The sequence below is a fragment of the Aedes albopictus genome, chromosome 2 (assembly GCF_035046485.1).
Source record: "Aedes albopictus strain Foshan chromosome 2, AalbF5, whole genome shotgun sequence".
NCBI classification, from domain to species: Eukaryota; Metazoa; Arthropoda; class Insecta; order Diptera; family Culicidae; genus Aedes; species Aedes albopictus.
In genome coordinates, this window is record NC_085137.1 from 129,605,710 (window position 1) to 129,631,474 (window position 25,765).

General features: G+C 39.0%; 1 protein-coding gene across 1 annotated transcript; it reads left to right on the forward strand.

Annotated features, from left to right (window-relative positions):
- Positions 1-527: 527 nt before the first annotated feature.
- On the forward strand, positions 528-24,599 carry LOC115255323 (protein MEMO1). Its single transcript, XM_029853331.2, has 6 exons — positions 528-1,104; positions 10,580-10,661; positions 10,778-10,846; positions 10,919-11,143; positions 21,805-22,129; positions 23,764-24,599. Exons 1-6 carry the CDS (start codon positions 1,056-1,058, stop codon positions 23,893-23,895), a joined length of 882 nt encoding a protein of 293 aa, XP_029709191.1. The 5' UTR covers positions 528-1,055; the 3' UTR covers positions 23,896-24,599.
- The last annotated feature ends 1,166 nt before the right edge of the window (positions 24,600-25,765 follow it).

A 25,765-nucleotide genomic window follows, 5' to 3' on the forward strand; every position in this document is an offset into this window, starting at 1 on the left:
GATACAGTAGACGTTCGGTCGGTGCAAACGGTTTAACTGGAATGCTTTTTAACTGCAAGTCCGGTAAGTGCAACAAATTTGCAGTTATCGCACCGCCAAACGTCAAAATGGTGCGCCATGTTAGCCCTAATGAACATTCGAATGAATTTTTCGTTCATTTTACATCAATTGATGGCTTGTTGACACTGTCAGACGTTGCAGTTATCGAATTTTGTTCGCTAACTGAAACGTAAACATGTTGCAGTTATCGAACGTCTACTGTACGTCGTTTTGAAAAAGTATTATTATTAATGTCATTCGATGTTATGAAAACGAATACGACAGTTTTTTTTTCTGAGTGCATTACTCACACTTACTCATCCATCCATTTTTCCCACACAGGGCTTCCAAAAAGTAACGCTGTGTAACGCATGCGACCCGTCAAAGTGACAGCTGATGTTGTCACCCTCTTTTCGCTTTGTTTGTTTGTCGCGTTGGGAGGGAGTGAGTGCTGCGAGCGAAGGCCAAACCGATCACCATCCCCACACAGTCGTCAAGTTCTCGCAGGTCAGTCAGTGCAGACAAAGGACGGAAAAAAGTTTCTACTGTGCGTGGTGTCCCCTCCTCAGAGCCAGCAGAGAGCATAATCTCGTCATCTTTTAGCCCGCAGCGACATCCATCTGTCGTCGAATCCGCATCGTAATTTGTCGAAATCGGTGGAAAAAGTGTTCGATTCGGTTGGTTTGTGGTTCTAACGGAACGCAGTGGACGGCTTTGGTGTTGTCCTTCGGAAGGTGACACCAGGTTGGGACAGTTTTCAGGGAACAGACGGGACTGTTCATCAGGTTTGGTGCGGGAGGTCATTGGCAGAGGGAAAGAGACAGAGAGAAAGAAGCCAAGCAGGGTGAACGAGAAGCACGAAGAAAGTTAATCGCCCTTCCGTCATCGTCGTCGTCGTCGTCAACATCAAGAGGAAAGTTTTCTTTTTCTGGTTCCTCCAACAAGCCCGAAGGGGGACAGTTTCGAGGGTGTCCACGGCAGCAACAGCGGGGACAGCTTTAGACGCAGGAACTAAGATGACCTATCGAGAGGCTTCCCACGCCGGGAGTTGGTACACGGATTCAGGTAAGGATGAGGAATGTTTGCTATGGGAACTAATAAACTTTACCCTTTTGTGTCAGCTTGTCAGGTTTTAATTACTAATTAGGTACTTCTTGGAAAGTGTTTTTTTTTTTTGTAGACGACGTTTTACGTGTTTCCTTGTTCTCGTCAACAATGTTGGCCTGCAAGGGCATGCAGCGCAGTTGTCGAATCTAAGTAAAAAGGGTAAAACGGTTATTACTCATGATTATGTATAATCACATTTAATCTTCTGTCTCTCATAGAAACAAAAGTCTAATTTTATTATATTGTAGAGGCTCCGTTTCATTTACTTAGAGCTTTGATTAGTTGACAACCGATTTGAAATTTATTTATTTACCTTTATATTTAACTTTTCGTATACCTATAATCACAATTATTTTTATGTATTTTGAATAATTTTAAAACAACGTTCCTCGGGGTCTCCAGTTAGCCTAGTGGTTAAGGCTATGGATCGCCAATCCGGAGACGGCGGGTTCAATTCCCGATCCGGTCGGGAAATTTTTCTCAACTCCCTGGGCATAGTGTATCATTGTGCTTGCCTTACAATATACAAATTCATGCAATGGCAGGCAAAGGAAGCCCTTCAATTAATAACTGTGGAAGTGCGCAAAGAACACTAAGTTGAAGCGAGGCAGGCCAAGTCCCAGTGCGGACGTAGAGCCAGAAAGAAGAAGAAGAACGTTCCTCGGGATATTTTAAATCTTCTAGGAGTCCTACGGGAAATTTCTCAAAGGGTTGCTTAAAAGAGTTCGTCCATAAATTATTTCACGAGTGCCTCTAGGAATTCTTTCAGTACCTAGTTCATTTTGATTTTTATCAGGTTTCTTTATAAGCAGCTCCTTTCTATTTTTTTCAAGCAGTTCCTCTGGTATTACACGGGTATTTCTGGGCATTTATAAACACGTTGCTCCCGGAAATCTTCAAAGCACTTCCTCTAAAATTTGCTTTGGAAAATGTTATAGGAGCTCCTTCAGAAATTGCGTTACAAGTGTCTGTAGGATTTTCTTCAGAAGTTCCACTAAATTTTTACCAGGAGATCCCCAGGGAATATTCCCAGCAGTTTTTTTTTTTGTTTTCAGTAGCTCCCAAGAGGGAGCTATGGCACGAGTACAACCGGGAGCTCTTGCAGGGATTCCTTAGGAAATTCTTCTGTGAATTCATACGCTAATTTTACTCCCTGGGCTTGGATTATATCTTCCAGGAAGCTTTGATTTTAGGCATGTGGACGATGTGCTTTGCAGTAGTGATTGGAATAGCTGAATGTATAATCAATGGCAAACAATTCTGTGAAAATCAGATCTTCAAGTCATCTGATATAGTTATACTGATCATGATGCTGCATAGTATATCGAACATTTGTCGAAGTCATTTATGTGCCGGGTAAATATAATTCCAAGTTGGTGAGAATATTACAAACTGAGGGAGGGTAATAGGCCCAGTCAGACCCCTGAATGGGCAATGTGGGTTAGTGTATGGGAATGCCATTGAAGGTTTGTAATATTCTCCGAGGCTTTCGAAATTCAACAGGGCGCGCCCCCGGGTTGCGGATAGGGGGAAAAGGGAGATTTTCGCATTTGTACTGTAATCAGCCAATGTGATATTATCTCCTATGGTGTTGTAGTGCGAATGAATGATCTCAATCTATGAGAATTCGAACCTTGTAATGTATTGTTTATTAACTTCAATTTTCTAAGCTTGACAAGGTTTTGAAGACAAACATGAGATGAGAGAATTGCCTAATACCGTCTACCCCCGTTGGTTTGAACGACACCTCATGCAAACCAACGGGGTTCATTTTTAGTTTGAACTTCTAGCAACCATGTGGGCGACGGAAAAACACATTGCTGGCAGCCTTATTTGATGCTTTGTTTTGAATCTCCGTTCCGTTTCACCCCGTTCCGTTACCAGAATGACGTTTGAGCCATTTTTAATTTGAACGATGTGCAGATTAGAGGGGGTCAAATTAAAAAGTGTTCAGATTAGATGCGGTCAAACCAACGGGGGTAGACGGTAGGAAAGTCACATCAACAAAGCTTTTACATATGCAAATGCTATTCATGGGGTCATGCCTAGCATTTAATATGTATGGCAATGACTGGTTCTTACCTAGCAGGGGTACTACAAGACCACGCGGACAATTCGATTAACCTTTCGTAACTCGCGCGGTTGCCTACCTGCGTCAGCACCACGCTAATGCTGAGTACAAAAAGCGAGGTTTTTTCAACGTGTTGTACAAAATACAACAGCGCGATCGCTCGAGGGTTAAAGGCTTAATTGGGAATGATATATTTTCCAGAACTGAAGAGACATATTTTCCGGGGTGACTGGCGAGTCGGAGAGGGTAGAAGATTCCGTTTGTTATAATTGACAAAATAAACAGTCGGGCGCTTTTTCTTTCTATGACTTGCTTGGCATTTTGTGGATTATTGTTTTTTTTTTTGGTTTTGGAAGGTATGCGATTCACTATTGAGCCCTAAAATTATTTTGCATCTGAATAGCATTGATATTGTCAAGTCTGTACCAACACCCTAATCCCACACCAAAATACCCTTTTCCTATCCCATGGCGTTTATGTGGTCAGCAAAGACTATTCAGCCATTACCCTTCCTTATCATCGGCTTTGGACTGACTTGCGCTCTCATTGCCCCACCAAATGCTGCAAAATGAAAATGAAAATGAATTCATACGCTAATTTTGCTAGGAGTTCTTCCATGAATTTTGCAACAGCTTCTCTGAGAATTCTTCCAGGAAACACCGAAAATTATTCCAAGAATTCTTTAAGGAGTTTCTGTAGGATTTTTTATTTTAAGAGTTCCTTCAGGAATTCTTTTAGAATTCTCCGGATATTATCAGGGATTTCTCTAAGAATTATTTTTGCGCTTCCTCCCTAAATTTTGAAGCAGTAGCTGCTGTAATTATTTCATGATTTCCTCTGGGTATTCTTGCAGGGTTTTCCCCGCGATTTCTACGAATTCTTCCGGGATTTTTCTAGGAGTTTTCCGCAAAATCTAACAGGAATTCCTCAAGCAATTCTTCAAGTAGTTGTTCCTTCTGTTCTACAGTTTTCTTCGGGAACTTTACCAAAAGTTCCTCTGAGTATTCTTACACGAGTTTTTACTGCTATTTTTTCCGGGAATCCAACCTTCGAAACTTTCTTCAGGAATCGTTATTTTTGCACGAGTGCCTCCAAGATTTCTTGCAGCAGTTTATTTTTAAGTGTTTTTAGCAGTGTCTCCATGATTTTCCGGAATTCTTGCAGTGATTTCTCCGGAAAGCCTAGTAGGAAGTGTTTTTTTTTTCGGGAATACTTTTATGAGTTCTACCAAGAACTCCTTTAAGAGCGCCTCCTTAAATTCCTTCAGAATTTCCTCTCATGTTTGACCAAAAGTTCCCCTCAGAAGTCTCCCCTATGTTGTTTAAGTAGTGCCTCCGGAAATTACTACACGAGTTCCTCAAGGGGTTCCATTGAGTTTTTTCGGCTTTTTTCAGTTCCTCCGCGGTATTCACCAAAAGTTCCACTGGGAACTCTTACTGGGGTTCTTAAGAATATTCCATCAGGAGTTCATTCGTTGTTTGTTCCAGTAGTTCCTCCAGAAATTCTTTAACGAGTTACTTCAGGAATTCCTCCAGGAATCTTGCTGGGAATTTTTACAGGGATTCCTTCCAATATTCTTCAAGGGATTCTTTAGGGGATTTTTCCCAGGAGTTTTCCGCTGCTTTTTTTTTTTTACTTTTAGAAGTTCTTCCACAGTCCCTCATCCAAGAATGCCATCGGGATTACTCAAGGTATCCTTTCCGAAGTTTCTCTGTTTTTAGGTGTTACTCTAAGCTTCTTCAAAAATATTTTTTTTCTGTATTTTCCTCTGAAAATTTAACCAGAAGTTCCACTGGAAATTTTTCTATGCATATGTCCGAAAATTCTTGCCGGGATTCCTCCGAAAAGTTTTCCAGAGTTAGTTCCGAGAATTTTGCCAGAAGTGCTTATGGGAACTTCCCTGCCAAGGGTTCCTCCGGGAATTCCTCCAAAAGTTGCACTGGATTTTTTTTTTCAGGGAAATCTTCCAGGAATCGGACGTGATCTAGCCTATCTATAGTACAGTACAGAAGGAACTTCTGGTGGAATCCCTGGACGAGTTTCTGATGATATTTGCACAAGAACTTCTAGAGGAATTCTCCCCTGTCCTTCGATTCAGAAAGGGGTATAAGCGCGTCCTGCCAACTTGGTAGAGGCAGATTTTTTGTGTGAACAAGTTGCAAATGGACATTCAAAAGTACCTGAACGAAAAATGCTGCTTGTGAGGATCACTGGAAGGTCGGATGGAAGATCATTCTTTTTTAAGGTGATACGGGACGCCGTGTTATTTTTCCTATTTTCTCTATTTCTAACAATTTGCCTCGCGATTTTGAAGAGGGTAATCTTCATTTATATCGCACTGAAGATGCTGAAAAACAATCAGCATATGCACTGCAAGTGAGCATACAAAATGATAGGTTTTTGTTGCAAAATATGAAGTAGAATCTGAGATTACCATCTTAGTAGCAACAGAGCAATGGCGAATATTTCCTCGACCGTCCCGTTCGTCCTTAATACACGTATTCGTACTTTTTTTACGCGTTCGTTCTGCTTACGTTTTATTTACCATGAGTTTGATGAGCGCTGCAAGCCAGCAGGGATGATCTCCTCATCTGCACCCGTTGAACCATTCTGAATGACCGTCGTGATAGTATCACCAAAAGCATTAATATTACCTTTCCTCTCCTTTCATGTACCGTGCGAGCACCATATTATAGACAGCTCCATATTCTGAACAGTCGGCTAACGCAAAATAGATTTTCCTTTTATGAAGCATATATTGAATCGAGAGTTGAGGTGTTAATTTTATAAAGCCCCTCTATTATCCAATCGTTACAAAACATATCGTTTTTGACTGAACTGCGAACGTAGAGAATGTGTTTTTACATAGTAAGTAACACTATGTGTTCAGAATTAGGACCACGGCTTCTTATGGTGTCCATAATTAGGAACACGTCGTCCACAAACAAAAATATATCTAGTTCAGAGACTGGAAGTTATTATGAGATTTAATTTATTTTATACATTTAGCTAGACAACAAACACACTTGATGGTAATGTGAAGCATTGTCTCTAGCAACAAGAACTTTCATTTATTTTAGTGTTTGTTATGAGATTCCATTAACCGTTCAGAATATGGGTACCGCACGGTACCTCAACTTCAACAATGCAATGTATCGAGCCTTGATTTCTGGCAAAGCATCACAACATGAAGCCAGGATGAGCCCAAAACTAACACTGAAACAACTGCGCAAGTATTACATATAAAATGTTCACTGATTACCCTTAAAATCAGCCTAAAGGTAAATATAATTATTAACGCATTTTATCCACAGCTCAACACACCAAATTAATCTCCCACCTTCCCCAATCTCTTAAGTCACGCAAAACTTAAAAACAAATGCCTTTTCCCAAATCGCACCGTGTTTTGTGGACGAGCATAAACACTTTTGATCTGCACATATTGAAATGTTGGAAACGAAAGTCCAGAATTTAATAATGATGATAGTTTCAAAGCTAAAGTGTGATCAATATATATATAGACGCATTTTTTGATACCAATGTAACTTGGCACGACGAAAACTAGTTACTTCTTTGGGACTTGCTGTGTTTTTTGTAAGACAAAGTCGACATTTCGACGTTTTTGAATGTTGATATTACATGAAGAACGAGAGACTATGACATACATCTATAGAAAATAAGGCCTGTACTCTTTATGCTTGTGGACGAAAGACGACTTTTTATCGTAAAAAGTACAGTATAAAAACGCGTATCTTCTAAAACCCAAATTAAAAACATAACAACTATCTAACATTCTACTTCGACTTACCCAATAGTCTGGTAACAAATATCGAACAAAATAAGATAATACAGTATACCAGAAATTAAAAAGTCTTGACAAGTATACGACAACTGACGACAAAAGAAGAAAAAAAACGGACCATACCACAAAAACAAACAAAAAGACAAGTACGAATTGTGTGTCTAGAACACGACATAGACAAATCCTGATAAATGACTACTTCAAGACTGACTGACGAATTGAAAATTTTCCAATCTCCTACCGTAACTTTCTGAGTCAGTTTGCAACAGTGTCTTAATGGATGTCGTACGTCTGGTAAACTGCTTCTGAAAGATTACGTATTCTGTTCTATCTTCAGGTCTAGTGTAAAGGTTTCGACTCTATTCAGAGTGCAGCTAGAAACCTAGAAAAAAAAAGAACTTCTAGAAGAATTCTCAAAGAAACACCAGAGGAACTGCAGGAGGAATTGCCAGAGTAATTCTCAAAGGATCTATTGGAATTCCTAGATACATTTCCGGAAAAGCTCGTGGAGGTATTTCCGTATTTTTTCTGGGGAAATGACCGGAAGAACTGCTGAAAAAATTCCCAGGAGAACAAATCTCTTTTTTAACTCCTGGTAAACTCCCAGCTCCTGGGGGAAGTCCAGCTGGAACTCCTGGAGAACTCCCAGGTGGAACTCCTTGTAAGAAACTAGGTGAAATTCAGCTCAGGGGGAAATTCCGGATGGAACTGCTGGAGAAATCCCAGGTGGAATTTCAGTTGGAACTGCCGCAAGAAACCTAGGTTGTTCCATTGTAACAATCAAGGTAAAATTCCAAGTGAAACCCTTGGAGTAATCCGAGGTGAAACCTGGAACCCCTAGACAAACCCTGGTTTGGATTTTTCAGATAACTATCGAAAATGGTGACATGTATGTACCACGAGCTATCTTCAACACCTCCAGGAATATGATTTGTCACGAAGGAGGTATATTTTAAATTTGGATATAATTGAGAAGGAGGTATATTTTAAATTTGGATATAATGACAGGTGAATGTATCTTTCGTGATTTTTAAAGAGGAAACAAACAGCGATGCTAGAGTGCAGAATTTGGTCTATTATTATAGCTGTATAGCTGTTATGAATTTGATAAAAAAAAAACAAAGATCCCCGCTGAAAACAACCACAAATTTATACGAGGCACTTTCAAATTAGATCACCTATATGTTCTGAATAATAAATCATTAGAAAAAGCTCAGAACTGACAAATCGTGGGCTTCCTTCTTTCGACGTTTTTCTGAAATTTTCGGAGTCCATTAGAAAGACATTTTCGGTCTTATACTTAAGAATACGGCTTTCTGTAGGTATTCTGAAAAGAATTCCTTCAAGGTACTTCAAATTCCACAAACAATCTAGAAAGGAATTCCCAAAGGAACTCTAGTGGGAATTCCCAGAGAAACTTCGGAAAGAATAACCTGAGGTTCCTTGAAATTCATTTCCGGAGGCACTCTTTTATGAATTCTTGAACGAATTAACGGGAATACTCTTTGATGCACTCACAAACATTTGGAGGCGTTCTTGATTAGTTATACAGTCCTGATAAGAATTTTCGAATTAATTATGTAGAAATTCTAAAAAAACTCTGAGAGAAGTTCCCATTGGTTCTTTGGAAAATATTATACTTCAGGAAAAATTTCCGGAAGCACTTCAGGAGGGATCTCCGCTGATACTCTCTAAAGAATGTTTGGATCTGCTCATAGAGAAAATTCCGCAGATACTCTAAATTCCCTAAGCAATTCAGTGGTAAATTCCTGAAGTAATTCTGATAGAAGTTCTTAAAATTATTCAAGAAGAATTCCCGGAGGTACACTGACGTATCGCTGAAGATGTTACGGACAGAATATCCAGAGGAAAATAATTCACTAAACATTTTCCATAGAAATTCTGTGTGGAATTCTTCGTGGTGCTCTGGGAGTAATTTCGGAAGAGATTCTGGGAAATATTCCGGCAGGTACTTCGGGTGGTGCTCCCGGAAATATTAAGAATTACTAGAGGTTCTCTGAGAGAATATTGTGGCAGAAATTCCGGCGGAACTCAAAATTCCAAAAGCAATTCTGGTAGATATCCTGCGAGGACTTTAGCAAGGGCTTCAGGAGGAATTCCCGATTAGTGGTTAGAAAGAGTTTGCGGAGATACTCTTACTCTCTCAGGAGAAATTTCCGTAGATACTCTTGGGGTTTCTCCTGGAGATATTCAGAGAGGAATTCTTGGATAGTTCATTTGAAAGTTCATCCAAGAATTCCACCTGGATATTCTCAGAATATATCCAAGTGGGATTGCTAAAAATATTCTGAGAAGAATTTTCGGAGTTACTTTAGGGATTTATCTGAAGAATCATCACAAAGGTTAAGATCAATGCTGTATACCTCCAAACATGTATCCATGTTTCTCTGGACATTTCAGATGATATTTCTTCTTAAGTAGGTACATTGAAATTCCTTTTGCCATTCACATTCATCCAGAAATACTTGAAGTTTCTCCTGGAACACTTTTACGGACTCTGAAATTCGAAGTTCATCTTGAGATTTTCCGGAGAATTCCATGAGAAATTTATCCAGGAACTGCTAAAGGAAATTATCTACGGATTTCTCCATAAAAAAAAATGCTCCAATGCTCTTTGCAATCAATTCAAAGAAATGTTCAGAAAAAATGTTCAGAAATACATGTAGACTATACTTCGGGGATTCTGTTGATACTTATTTCATGGATACTATAGTTATTTTATAGGAGTTATATTCAATCCTGATTGAGAAACAGTTGCTCATTTTATAGAGAAAGTTGTGAATATATTTTCAAGTCAATTTTACCGAAAACACCTTTAAAATTACAGGAAAGCTTTCTGTAGCAATTTCAAGGAAAGTCCTATTATTGTTAGGGATTCCCGAAATGCTTGGAGATACTTCTGTAGGAGTTGCATGTGGAACTACTGGAGTAATTCTCGGATGAACACCTGAAACAGTTCCTGGAAAAACTCACATCAGAACTCCGGGATAAACTTCCCTTAATAATGCCCGGAGAAACTCCTGGAAAAAAATACGTAGGAACTTTTGGGGGGATTCCCGGAGGAACATCTGCATAACATAATAAGGAACATAATCTCATATAGGTACCCCTAAGGAATTTCTGAAGAAATTCCTGGAGAAATCCCCAGAAGGAACTTTGAGGAATTCATAAACGACATTCGTGGAAGAAATCCCTAAAAGAACCTATGATGATCTTGTTTTAACGATAGCGTTGATTGATACGGTGGACACTACGTGTCCGAGAGTGAGTTCCGAACTGACTCCATCAAATTTCAGCTGACTTCAAAAGAACACAAAAACCTCCGCTAATCTGCCTTTCTCCAAACACAGTTCCATAGCAGAAAATTAACCTGAATTATTCTGTACGTATTAGTTCCGTAAGTCTCAAGATGGGTTCATTTAAGCTCCAGAAGACAGACAAAGGGTTGACAAATTTCCCCTCTGCTTGCCGCTACGCTTCTGTATCATATGCATTTTTAACATGTTCCCTTTTCTCACGTTCTTTCAATTTTGTTACAGGTTCCGAACTGAATCGCCAATTGTCCAAGTGGTTGGATGACGCTGATTTGACTTTCGGCCCGGCCCGTGCAATTATCGCCCCGTAATTATTTTCCCATTCTTTTTCGTCGTCGCGCCGTTCGCCCTCGGGGTCGGCGGGCGACAAAGGATCTTCTGGGCGAATATTAATTCTTTGGATTTTTTTTCTCTTCAACGCAGGCACGCCGGTTACCGTTACTGTGGAGCATGTGGCGCTTGGGCCTACCGACAAATTAGTCCAGCTGTTGTGTAAGTAGCTTCAATTTTTAAGTTTCTCCTTGCAATTTTCGAATTCATCATTCCTCGTGCTTCACATTGTAGGAAGCGGGTCTTTATTCTGGGTCCATCGCATCACGTCCGGTTATCGCGATGTGCCCTGTCGGCGGCCCAGTACTGTCGCACTCCTCTGTATGACCTCAAAGTCGATCAGGAGATCAATGCCGAGCTGGAGGCTACCGGACATTTCAAGTGGATGGATCAGAAGACGGATGAAGACGAGCACAGCATCGAGATGCATCTTCCCTATGTGGCCAAAGTGATGGAAGAGTAAGTAGATGGATGCGAATGCGAATGCGCTATAGGGCTGCGTGGGGGTTGTGGGCCTATTACTGATAGGATCAACCAGAAAACAAAATATTGCGACACCATGCGGTTAAAGTTTTATCCGGTATCAGAAGGTAGGCTCCAGAGGTAATTATCCTCCATTTAGGACATGCATGCCAGCCTATTTCATGATCTATCTGACGTAGGAGGGATTGGGATTGGGACACATAGGGAAACAGGATAATATATCCTAGAAGATAGCATTACCGCATAAGCGTAACCACAATTGAGGGGCCCAGATGCAAAGGGGAGTAAGTGACCATTTTGTCGATTTTGAACTGAGCATATCTTAAAACTCTTCAGATTTCAAGCTTTTAGGAACTTTTTTAAGATTGTTTTAACAGTTATTAGAAAAATTACAATAAATCGGAGAAAATTGGGTCGACACGGAGAAACTAAAAACTCAAAATTAGGTACTTACAAACTCAATTTTGAGTTCTTTTTCATCTCCCTTTTCATGCGCTCTTTCTATTGTTGTGAAGAGAGCAACAGCCCAACTTTTGCAGTTCGAGTGCGTCAACTCAACAGTCTCTAGCACAGTACTCAAATTTGAGTGAATTTAACCTAGTCGAAATTTTGGTTGAATGAAAAAAAAAACTTAAAATTAGATGAGTTTTGGCCACTTACCTTTGCTTCTAAGATACCCCCCTCCCATTTGGTTCAATCAGTATTCAATAGCAGCCTGGCTATATGAACCGAAGTGTATTGGTATGGGCACCAGTACCAGCTCGTAAATGCAAAAAATGCTTCTTGTTTAGGATGAGTGTGTACTGAAGTAATGCCATTAAGTACATCCTTGACACCACACAAGCCAGTATTGGTCGAATAACCGTTGTGTAAAGACCCCGTTTTATCAAAATTTCGCCATACAAACATTCTTGGATCTCAATGTGTGACACCTCAAGCTATGAATCAATGATAACTACAACGTATACTTTACCTATTCAGCAGGGATGCCAGATGTTTTTTTGAAAAATCTGTATCATTTTTTTTTTTTCAAAAATCTGTATCCCATACAAAAATTGGGTGATAAATCTGTATCCCATACAAAAAAATAGCTCCTCTAGCTAAAAAATCTGTATTTCATATAAATCGAAATCTGTACGGATGCTAAATAATCTGTATAATACAGATAAATCTGTATATATGGCATCCCTGCTATTCAGTCATATTGATATCAGAATCGAAGAGACGCAAAGATCGAACGTCATTACGATTCTTCCTTTCCGTAAAAAGGAAAAATAGATGTTTTACTCGGAATTACCGAGAGGCCATATACTGCTGTGAATCGAATACCTGTCCCATATGCATAGGAAATCCAGCAAACATGGGACTGAAATGCGATTCGCGGCAGTATAGGCGACACCAACCCACAACTACCTGAATGGCGCTTTCCATCAGATCAAAAATGATTCTGATGCGCATACCAACTAACGAGGTTAGGTTAGGAAGTCGTCGGCAAAACCACAAGAAGGAAAACCGCTATTGAGTTGCCTCAATAGCGTATCTGCTACGAAATTCCACAAAAGTGGAGATAAGTCTCTTTTAAGGGCATCTACAAACACCCGATTCTAAATTGCCACTTGACGTTATGTCCAGTCCAACTGGAAATCTTTGGATATATACCGGAACCGGAGTCATGGTCTGGCTTTCAATACTACATCGAATGACACTTGCCAAAGCGTCCGAAAAAGCCGTCAAGTGTAAAGCTACCAGGCAACGCTCGCAAGGTCAGGAAGTTGTTAACCCCGAGAGTGAAGAGCAATGATGCCGGCAAGTCGGGCCTCGACCAGCTGTCCTGGAGAAAGATGGGTCGTATGGAAAGAATCATCGAGGAGCTCTTTCCGCGTCGTGATTCGAATCCTTGGCCTCCTTTCGTAGGATCGCCGGAGCTGGTTTTGAGGGGATGGTCATCGATAAACAACTTGCGCTTATTGCAAAATCCTTCAGCACCAGACTCTACTCACCTCTCATCGTTCCCCTTTTTAACGTTTAAAATATTCTGTAGTTGACAAATCACTAGTTCACGGTGCACGCATCGTTTTTGCTCTACCGCCACCTACTCAGCGGTTTGCTTAACACAGGGCTGCCCAACGTACGGCCCGCGGGCCGGTTCCGGCCCGCGAGGACATTTTGTGCGGCCCGCGGCACGATTGGACAAAAATGATAGAATTTAGCTCGAGATTTTATTATTCTGAATCAAGCTTGCTATTTGGTGAAAACATTCGCGAAATGATGCGATCCGCTTTCAACAACGAATACGTTTTCACCCTTCCTCGCTTTATCAAACCAACCTCCCGTACGAATAGCACACGAATAGACTCGACGCTGATCAGCATTGTTGGCTGCTCCGTTTCGCCGTTGAGCTGTTGCGTTCCAGCCAAGCCTGTTTTTTCATCGCTTTCGATGCTTTTCGATCAGCTTATCGCGATGCATCGTAGGCTGGAAACGTTATTGGTGTGGTGTCGGTACATGCGAACGTTGCTTCTGTGTGCGTGTCGAGCGTTCGTGCCGTAGCTTCTAAAACCAACCCATTCGATGTTGTTCGGCTGTTCGAGTGAGCATGTGGCGGCACTGACAGATGTGTGCAAAATCGTTTGTGAGTTACATCATGTTCGTTTTGCCACTTCTTTGCCTCTGGTCATCGCTGAGCAGTGTACAGTTCAATCGCAAGCGATAAAAATACATTTGATAAGTTGATTGAGCATTCGTGAGATGATAATTTGCATCATTGTTCTGAATATTTTCCTTTTTCAATGGAAATGTATTTCAATAATTTTAAAAAATAAAATGACTTTTTAGAGTATATTTTGTAAAATTTTTAATAGATTTAAAAATATGCAAGCATTTGGTTTGAGTGTCCTACAGAATTGAAGTAAAAGATTCTTAACAATAAAATAATGTGTAATGTGAAAATTCGCTTGATAAGATTGTAAAACAAAATTTAGGAAAACCATGAAAAATTTAATCACAATTTTTGAAGCTTTCAGAGATTTTTTGTGCCATTCAATAGCTCTGTCTGGTACTACATTGAAACATGTTATTGAAACTTCCTAAATACTTTGTCAAGCTCCAATATTCTGCAAGAAATCAAAAAACCTTTCAAATTTCATTAGAAACATTAAACTGCAAAAAAGTTCTTTTCTATTATCTAGCCATGTTCAGAAAAGATAAAAAAAATAATGTATTATTAACGAATTTTTATTTCTGGCCCGTCGACTGGTATGCAGTTTCGCCAGTGGCCCGCGGCCGAAAAAGGTTGAGCAGGCCTGCGTGGTTAGCATTGGGCGATTATGTTTTCTTAATGATGATTTCCATAGCAATTTGTTCCAAGTGATACGTCTGCTTTTCTGTGCCTTTGATGTACGAAGTTCCGAGCCTGGCCTTTAAAGTAGTTATTGCAAAGGCTCTTGGGATGTTCAGATCTGCTATGCAGAAATGTCTTGACGAAGAAATCTTCCCAGAGGTTTGGAAGCGGCGGAGCCTGGTCCTTTTGACAAATGGGGGGGGGGGGGGGGGGGGCATCTAAAGATCCGTCGACAAATAGACCAATATGCTTGCACAACACAGCGGGAAAGGTGCTCGAGAGGATCATCTTCAACAAACGATGTCCAAAGGTTTGGAATCGGCTACGCAGGTCATACCGATGCTCTGCGGTCGAACATGACCCTTCTATCGAACAAGTGGCCGTGTCAAGATGGGATAAATCCCATCTGCTCTTCACGCTACGATCAGTACACCTATTTTTTAAAAATATGCGTAAATGCTACCCATATTTGAGTGAACATTACGCAAATGGGGGTAAATAAAACTCATAATAAATTTTGTTGTTGTTTCTACCGAATCCATGGTAAAATTAAGAACTGTACCAACAATTTTCAACCGAATGCAAAATTCTGTTAATTGTACTGAAACATTGTCAATATTACCATGCGTGTATTAATGTTGACTAAAACATTCTTGGTTCTACTATTTGGGCATTGTAATTTCGATCATGTAGACTTGAATGTTGCGCGTCTTAGATAAACATGGTCAAAAATACAATGTCAAAATAGTAACATCAAGAATGTTTTCAGTCAATGGTACTTCACGCATGGTAATATTGACAATGTTTCAGTACAATTAACAGAATTTTGCATTCGGTTGAAAATTGTTGGTACAGTTCTTAATTTTACCATGGATTCGGTAGAAACAACAACAAAATTTATTTCAGTGATATACTCATTTATGGATAATGCCTAGTGGAGCGACACTAGTTTTTCCAAGACAAAATTGTACGTGGATTTGCTAACTGAACAAGACGAATCAGAACCGTCGTTTTTTGAATCACCGTTCGAACCGTCGTTCGATTGAAGAGCGAGACAGCACGCAAACTGACACATCGCTATGACCTATTTGACGTAGGAGCCTCACGTGCGTGAGATTCTCTCTCTCTCGATTAGTGCGGTTTGTTTTTGATCCAATCTGACATTTATTTTATGCTGCTCATGCTGCCGATGCTGCCAGCGTGGGCCTGTAGCATAATGAAAATTTTACTAATAATATTAGTCTTGTAGCTTGTAACTTGCTATTTTCTGTTGCATAAAAATTCTACAAGTACAAGTTACAAGTCCAATATTACAAGTCGGTCGGACTAATATTATTAGTCGAATTTACAAGTGTTTGTTGCATGAACAAACTACAAGTATAAAATATTAGCTATCACTTGTACTTTTGATTACAAGTCTCAAAGGTCTTGTAAAAAAATACAAGTTAATTTAAATTATTGTAGAAGTCATATTTAGTTTTAAATATATCAATTTACCATTTTGATGAACTTAAGAGATATTATTTATCCAATATGTCAACCTTTTCCAGTTTTCTACAATACCCATCTTTGATTGGTAATTCTTGGCAAAGTTATGTATTATGGTCACTACACCAAATCGAAAGCGCGACTTTAAGCACACTTGAAATTGCAAATGCGAAATCAATTTCAATCAATTGGCTTCTTTAGATGTGTTGAAATATGTAATTCCATATACTGAATCTACATGTCAAACAGCCGAGATCCAAATTTTCATGAATTTTGGTGCCCGAGAACCTATTTAAAAATCAATTTGAAGTTTGTATGGGAGCGATTTGTTGAATCACCCCTCGTCGCTTTTTGTACTGGGCCGAGCTGTCAAGCAGTTGCCCAGCTGTCAAAAGGTGATATCAAAAAATCTCTTCAAATGTGATTTTAGGTACCAAAATAAAGTTCTAACAGTGTTCTCTCATATAAAATCAAAAAAATCAATACATTTTTCAAAATTTTAAAACCCAATTGTTTGCATTGCGCATCATTAAGCTAATTAAAAGCTACAATATGCACTAATCCGAATCGAGTTGCGACATATAAAAGTAGGTAAAAGCTCAATTTTCACATCCCAGGTCACTTCGGATTTTAATAAGGAGCATAATACCTGTTCCTAAATTTTTACCTATTGTTTTTCAACCAGTACTATTGAATCTTTGGGACATTTTACTGGTATTTGGTTCAGCATATTCACTAATGTTGCTCCATGTTTTGTGTGTATGTATATTGGTCATTTGTATGTTCATTGTCTTTGACGCTTTTGTCGTCTATTTGTCTATGAAAATGCCATAATAAAAACACTCATAATAAACATTAATAGTAAAATAAAATAAAAAATGTGTTTATTTTCAGTAATTGGAATACCATACTTTGTAAAAAAAAATATTTCGTCAAAGCGGCCGAAAATGATCCAAACAACATTTGCTTTTCTTCATGTATCGTATAGAGCGTATAGAGAATGCAAAACGTTGGAATCTATGAAGTTAACTTAATTATTTTATAACGAACATTCTGTTAATCTTTTTCATTTTTCTTCCGGATATTACTCGGAAAATGCAGAAAATAAACAAACAATACCTGCCATTTCAAATTAATAGTGAACTGTCGGATGAATTTTGACAGGTAAATGATCCAAAACAACTTGTACTTTCATGGTAATTAATATTACAAGTGCTAATAATATTAGTGGAAAATCGAGCCTTTATGCAACACAAATTATTAGCACTTGTAATATTAGTACTTGTAACTTGTAGCTAATATTATTAGCCCGATTATGCTACAGGGCCCTGATGGAGGAGCATAGTCGGAGGGGTGCTCCAATGCATTTTCGGAAGAGTTTGTCGAGATAAAAAGTTAACGTTGTAAAAATTTTGGGAAATTCTGGTTTAAAAGTTCAGCATTAAACTTTTCAATGCGTGTTTTATATATTATTAGCTGTCCCGGCAAACTTTGTCTTGCCAAGCTGTGGGGGTTTGACAGCTGTAACTGTAAGCTGCTCATAACAGCACGGCACTCTAGATTGGTTTGATTTCGATAGTGTTGATTTTCCTCCCAGCTCATGAAAAATTAGAACTTTATCAATTTTCTTACTTTTGATTTTCGTAACTTTTTGTACATATAAACAGCCACCACGAATGCGAACCGAACCGTTCAGGAGTCATGCTGATCGGTTCATCCGTTCTTGAGCTTTGTTGTCTCAAAGGAACTTCAAACTCATTTTTATATATATAGATAGATAGATTGAAGATTTATTTGACAGAGAATCATTCTAAAGTTAAACGTCCTACGTAATACGCGCATTAACTTTGAAGCTTATAATTCTACAAGAACGCATGGAAACACCCCTTGAATTCAACGGCGATTTCCAAACAGCTCAAGCAAATTCCCTTGGAATTGATCTTCGAAGTAAATTCACAATATATCTCAAAAAAGACGAAAAAAAAAACGGTTTTTTCGGCTTTTTTATTCTGGGATATTTTTGCTTAGGAAAATTAGTGTTTGGCTTGGGAAAATTTTATCCATGTTTGGGTTCACATTACCCATACCTGTGTATTGTTTCCCTATAGGCGAATCTGACGGAAGCTAACGATCGCTCCGCATCTAGTGGCAGGAATGAGAACCCTACGAAAAGAGTGACTCCGCAAAAAAGTGCCATGGCGCAGCATAGGGAAAGTGCACTTTTTCACTTTTTCGTATCGAATTCCGCGTCGTAGAGAAACAAACGAGCACTTCTTGGATAGAAAATTTAATTCTCTTTCAGATGCGCCTAGATCCGGTAGGTACTTACGAACAATTTATGTGATTAATTTGAGGAGCTCTTGCTATGCCTCCGGCGGGCGATCTTCCGGATTTTTTGTTAGTTGGCCAATCCGGTGTCTGTCGGCGTGGGCATCAAGAATGATGATAATGGAAGCCATTACCAATGAAAAATAGCAACTACTAAGGGGCTGTCCATTAATTACGTAAGGGTTTATGGGGGGAGGGGGGTTTGAGAAATCATACAAAATTTTTTGGGTTCTCATACAAAAAATCTTACAAGGGGGGGAGGGGGTGTCGAAAAATCGCTAAAATTCCCTTACGTAATTAATGGACATCCCCTAAGGTAAAATATAAGTTAATTTTGAGGACGAAAAATTGATTTTTTGATGTAAACAAACGATTTTCTCCTCATCTCACCTAGCGCCTCTACAATTAGGGGTCATTCGAATTCTTCTATATGTGAGTCTTATTTACGCATTTTTTGAGTATGTGCACTTTATGGAAAATAGGTAAACTGGTCTTAGCGTGTTGGGCATTTCAAAGGAGCAAAACTAATGTGTGCCAATGCTATCAATTCCTCGATCAATTCTCTAGTTACGATAGGCCGAGCCGAAGCCAGAAAATCATAACCACAAAAAAAGACATCAGGTTCATCCAAAAATGTACTATCCACACTTTCGGTGAAGTGTGAAATTTGTGCAACCGACTGACTTCACTCAAACTCAGGGGGAGTGACAGTAGTTTTGCCAAGCCAAAAAACCTAAAAAAGCCGAAAAAAGACCAAAAAAGTAGCTAAAACCCGCAAAAGTTTTGCGGGTTTTATCAGGTTTTATCGTCTTTTTTTCGACTTTTTTTTGGGGTTTTTCGGCTTGGCAAAACTAGTGTCGCCCCCCCTGCCCAAACTAGAAACATTTCAAGCATAACTTTTCAATCCGACGTAACTCGAAAATGTAAACAAATCCGGGTTTTCAGCAGCAGGTATAATTCTTAAAGCAAATTAAAGATTCCACGTCAATGTTTGATGATTCATTGCTTTACTTGTTTAACTAAGTATATTTTTTATGTAATGAGTTGGTTTTGTTTCTTACCTAGTGCATGCTATATCCCTGGTGACGTAAAACACGAAAAAACTTAGGAAAAGTATTTATATATAAAACTGTTTTAGTTGTTGTTGTTTGTTTATTAACAGGAATTTTAACCTTTTAAGGGTCATTCATCCCGTACTATTTTAGTAAAATGATCATCAACATTGCCCATGGATTTATTCAGATCAGTGAAAAAGTTAGATACGTCCTTTTGAAAAATTAAATTGATTTGTTCAAAAGGTTTTCCAGCTGGATCGTTCAGCTCTGCTCAGCTAGGCTTTGCGATTAGACCTGAAAGTCTTCGATGCAGCCGACGTCGTCTGTTCCAATTCTTTCTACATTGTTTTCTGTGTCTTCACAGACCGACATCAATTGTGACAGCATATTCATCTCTGGTAGTTAGTTCAAAGATGAGTGTGGCAACAATTGCGTTGTTAACAAAATTAACAAAATGTGGGATACGCGAGTTTGGCATTTCATGTTTAGTGAAAGTGGCAAAAAGCGCGTCCACAAGGTTACTTAAATAGAGATTCTATACACAAAATGTTTGGGATAGGCAACTTTTTTTCTCTCATAAAAACGTTCAATAAGCTGTAACTTATCAGAGTGCATCCAAAATTTTCAAATTTTTACTGTTTGTCTCTCTCTCTCTCTTCTTGGCGTAACGTCCTCATTGGGACAAAGCCTGCTTCTCAGCTAAGTGTTCTATGAGCACTTCCACAGTTATTAAGCTCTCAGCTCTGCCAATGACCATTTTGCATGCGTATATCGTGTGGCAGGCACGAATATACTCTATGCCCAAGGAAGTCAAAGAAATTTCCTTTACGAAAAGATCCTAGACCGACCGGGAATCGAACCCGTCACCCTCAGCATGGTCATGCTGAATACCCGTGCGTTTACCGCCTCGGCTATATGGGCCCTTGTTGTCTACTTGCTATATGTGCATCATTGGTACAAATATGAGCTCGATTTGGCAATTTAACATTTAGTTATTTTTGTGTGGTATTGTAAATTTGACTTATTTTCCTCTATATGGATGAAAATGTCAAACCGGTATTACTTTATTCGTCGTGAGAAAATATTACATTTCATAACGTCGTATCAAGTATCAATATATTGTTGATAAACGTTAAAAACTTCATTCAATTCGGTTCACTGGCTTCCAAGATATGACAGTTCAAAAATGAGTTGTCTAAAAATAGTGTTTTACCAGAACGGTTCTAGCTTCGCGAAAGATTAACCAATCGAGCTCAAATTTGTACCAATTTTTGCATACTCTATGAAAAATTACAGCTTATTGAACTTTTTTGTGAGAGAAAAAAAGTTGCCTAGCCCAAACATTTTGACCATCCCCTGTATGTGTTCCATAGGTCGCATGTTTTTTTACGTCAGATTTTAATGATATCTCGAAAATCTTGAAAATCCCAAACATAATCCGGCAATCGGATGCGTACTGCGCAGTTTACGGGCACAAAGATACATGATACATCTTCGGTGTCATCTGGTTACATTCATTCCCTTGGAGAAAAACTATGGTTACATAAGAATATATGATAATTGTACGGTAGGCACAGCACAATTCCTAAATGTGTTGTATGATCACTAAAACACAATCCATTCCACGGTAGACGATAAACTCTATGGTGTATCAATTGTTTATTGTTTATTGTTTTATTTTTATCTGGGTTTGGAAACGTAGAAAACATTTTTTAAACAAAAAAAAAAACAGAAGTGAAACTCAATGCATCTAGGTCCCCATTCAACGACAGTCAACGTGTATAATGCTGCTCACGGCATCAAGCGACTGCTGAAGCTGAACCTCATCTATACAGATATGTTATCACTTGTTGATTATTCATTCAATACGGTAACTATTGATCTTTTTTCCAATTATAACACATTCGTTTATCAGTATGTTGTATACTGGGATAATCTTTTGATACAATCAGAGTTTAAAATTTTCATTTTCAATTAGTACAATCAACGTGATTTTTGAAAATTATATTTTGAGGGATCAAAATAAAATTCATTTTGGTGGATGAATTTTCTCACTTTTTCATTCATTTTTCTGTCACTGGCAATTTTCAGTGAGGAACAAAACTAGACCATAAATCCAGGCTATGCCTCCAATCAATGAAAAAAGAGAGGCGTTCAGCTGACAATGAATTTGGCGAAACACGAATGAAAAATTGAAAATGTCCATCTTAGATTTTTTTACACTCTGGATACAATGCTATCTTGGCTATAGCTACAGGCTATAGTATCACCATGAAAAGAGCATCTGGCTCAATATTTGTGATAGATATCCTAGTTGACTAAAACATGAGAAACAGTTATATTTATAGTTTTACACTATACATACTATCTCACATTCACGTTACAAAGTGTAAATCAAATTTTCCTCTTTGCTGAAAATCCCACAGCTTCCGCGACCAGTTCACCATCGTGCCAATCATGGTCGGCTCGATCAGCAACGACTGGGAGGAAACGTACGGCAAAATCCTGGCGCCGTACCTGGCCGATCCGCAGAATCTCTTCGTCATCTCGTCGGACTTTTGCCATTGGGGGGCTCGCTTCCGGTATACGTACTACGAGGACTCGCACGGTCCGATCTACAAGTGGATCGAAGTGCTGGACAAGATGGGCATGGACCTGATCGAAACGCTCAAACCGGAGAGCTTTGGGGAGTACCTGCGAAAGTACAACAACACCATCTGCGGCCGGCATCCGATCGGGGTGCTGCTTCAGGTTAGTATTCGTCTAATGGATCGTAAACACCATCTAGATTTTTCTAAACAAACATTCATGGAAATGTTGAAGATTTATCGGTTTTGACAGTCTCAATGTAAAAAAAAAAACTGAAATTTAAAAGTAAGCAACGATCTAGGCAACGATTGTTACAATACACTAAATCCTTTTTTTACGCGATGGATGCGTCCGCGCAAAAAAAGATCGTGTAAAAAAAGTTCGCGTAACTTCGTGAAATCGCGTAAAAAAATCAAAGGGAAATCTTTTTTTACGCGATTTGCCCTCCGCAAATAACCAAAATCGCGTAAAAAAAAGTCGCGTAACTTCGAGAAAATCGCGTAAAAAAAATCGTGCAAAATAAAATCGCGTAAAAAAAAGTCGTGTAAAAAAAGGATTTAGTGTACCTAGTACACAGATTTGTCAGAATCTGGCAAATGTCCGCAGGAATGTTATTTTTTCCAAGTCGACAAAGCAGATTTGCTGATATATTTCCTTTTTATTTTTATTATTTACTGTATCATAGAGTTAGCGATAAAGTGGTTGTTACATGAATTCAGGGACATTCGTGTTCGATAAGATGGAAATTTAAATGCTAACAATACTCAACAACCCATTCGGCTTATCGTTGAAACTCCGAAAATGATGTGTGTTATCATCAATATGGTACGTTGTATCATCTATTTATAATATGGCATTCGATCAGGCGAACTGTTCGAAAATGATCACCTGTACAATTCAAGAGCTCGATTTGAATAGGTCGTATGTGCTTTTGTCGATATAAAATTCGATCAGTTTATTTTAGTTATTGTAGCAATATGGAAGATATTTTTGAGACTTTTAATGATGGAACGGAAAGCTTATTTTGTAAGGATTCTGCTGTATGTATCAACTTTGTTCAATTTCAACGGTTTTCGCTACAATAAGCGAATCCAACTGATCGAATTTTTAATCGACAAAAGCACATACGACCTATTCAAATCGAGCTCCAGAATTATTGTCTTATAATACTGCCATGTAATCGGTAAATACTACCACCTAGTTTCTGAAAACTAGAATTCAATAGCTTTCAAACAGAAAAAAGAAGTTTAAAATCGGTCTTCTGGTTCAAAAGTTATGATTTTTTGAAAAAAAAAAGTTTTTAAAAACCTCAATTTTTAGGACCACCCTATCTGAAAATTGGTCACCCTAATGACGAAATAAAAAAATACGGGTCTAATTCGTTTCGAAGAACTACGAACCCTCCAAGTTTCACGACAATCGGAGTTGCACTATATCGTTTTTCTATGGAATGGCTGTATAAACAGCCATTTTTGTGAACACAATCAATTGTTATCTTCTGTGTCCAAATATTTTCAAATATAGTCTAATCAAAAACCATATTTACAACATTTCCCATATCGTTTGTGATGATAAATTACTTCATCTGTATGACTCGCATTTCATGTTCGTACGTGAACTGTGCCAACCCTAAGCTTCCTGCGGTAACCCCAACAATCATAAAACAATTGATAGGTTTCATCATCATCATAGAACCCTTTAAAATTTTCGAATGGTTTAAATTATTTTTCTCATACTACGCACTATTATCCACCATCTCAGTAAGTGTTTATATTTTCCTTCCCTTTTTAAAACAGTCCGTGGAGGAGCTGAAGCGACGTGGCTACCGGATGAGCTTTAAATTCCTCAAGTACGACCAAAGCAATCAATGTTGTGATAAGAAAGACTCCAGCGTCAGCTACGCCTCCGGGTCGTTAATCTTTGAGTAGAAAGGAGTTGAAACAACTACATATATAAATGTATTGCAAGTAAGTTTAGGAAGCACACATCAATCGGAACAAAAGCAGTGTTTGTATGGCAAGATCATAAAGATAAAAGATATTGTTTAGGAGCTTGAGAACAATAAATCGAATCATCAGAGAGGCATCGATTTAGGATCGCGAAAGAATGACATTTGGGAAAACAAACTGCGGATATGGTCAAGAGAGTTTTAATATATATACAGTTTCCGTCAAACGAACTCATAAATGCTGAATAATATAAATGATTATATTTACTTTTGTGCGTACCCGCTAGCCGTGTGTATCCATAGCAAACAGAAAGTAACAAACTGTGTTTGTCTCATCCTTGTTTTTAGTATAGTAGCAGTAAGCAGAAACCCTCTTCCTCTCGGATGGGCGAATTTAGAATAACAAAATAAGAGCCGGCGTCCATTTTGTGAGAGTTTTAAGTTACGAGTGTGAAATCCGAACTAGCCAATCGAATTCAATGTTATAGGTTGTCGTTCCGTTCTTGTTTATATAGGTGAAACACTTTCCACTCTGAAATGCGCCAATTACTAGGTTCTCGGTTATTCGCAATATCTCTTCTCGGCCACCTGCAGGGTTGACCCTGCGTAATATTACAAAAACCCGCCTTTATCTTGTATTTCGAATTAGTTGTTTGAGTGAATACAAATATTCTTAATGGAAAACAATAGCTAACTGGTGTAGATTTATTTGAAAGAAAGGATCCTTGCAAAATACTTTGACTTCTGGATACGAGTAATGCATTTGCATCGCTTACTAGGTTATAAAGAGATTCCTATACCGATTCTTATACCGTTGTACCTTCGTTATAACCTACTTTGATTGTTGGCATTTGTATACAAATCGCTTTTCAAGAGTACCGCGTGTTTTGTTATTTTGGTCCGACTAATTCCTTTTTTCCCGTCGATTTCCTTCGGACGCGTAATCCACTGTGTACCGAGTTGCGCCAAGCTCACAGGTTATGGACCCAGTTCTGAAGTTCTGAAGAAATCGTGATTTGCCGCGAGAACAGTTGCGTCTCGTCGTGAGTGTGTGGTAGTGATGTCGTTTTTCAGCAGCATGAGTTCCATCAGCAAGTTCGTCATACTAAACGAGGATTGGCAAACCTGGAAGTTTCGGATGGAAATGCTGCGGAGTATTCGTTTGGCGGATTGCAAGAGTACGTGAATGTTGTGATGTCTACAAGCCACAAGGTAGCTGAAGTAGGCTTCACGGTCGATGATACGTAGCTAGCAAGCCTGCTCCTGATAGGATCACCTGAAAACTACTAGCCGATGATCATGAGATTGGAAGCGTCGGGATCCAGGATAACAGCGGATGCGATTAATGCCAAAATTCTAATAGCAACAATGCTGAAGTTCCTGTAGTTGCAGTTGGAAACATTAAACTGGAAGCTGAAATTGGAGGTAGTTCATATGAAGTTTCGCTTTTGGATGTTCTTTGTGTTCCGGATTTGGCCATAAACTTATTGTCGGTAAGCCAGATTTGCAAGAAGGGCCATAAAGTAGTCTTCACAAGCGATGCATGCAAGGTGTTCATCGTTCAGACGAATGAGTTGGTTGCAGTGGGATCTCAAACAAACGGACTTTACAAGCTGGAGATGGTTAGTTCGGCAACGGCGTGTGCAGCAAGCAACGGAAAAGCGATGCAGTTATGGCACAGGCGGCTTTTTCACATGCACTTCGACAACATGAAGCTTTTACGAACCATGGTGACTGGCGTGGACTACACCAATAAAAAGCCTAGAAGTAATCCGTGCGTTCCGTGTATTGAAGGCAAACATCATCGTCTACCATTCAAATCGAAAGAGCGAAAAATGACAGAAGTATTG

Bases quoted from the DNA above. Each gene is read 5' to 3' on its own strand.
- LOC115255323 (XM_029853331.2), top strand. From the start codon at position 1,056: ATGACCTATCGAGAGGCTTCCCACGCCGGGAGTTGGTACACGGATTCA. The intron at 10,847-10,918 runs GTAAGTAGCTTC...TTCACATTGTAG, and splicing joins CAAATTAGTCCAGCTGTTGT to GAAGCGGGTCTTTATTCTGG. The intron at 11,144-21,804 runs GTAAGTAGATGG...AAAATCCCACAG, and splicing joins GTGGCCAAAGTGATGGAAGA to CTTCCGCGACCAGTTCACCA.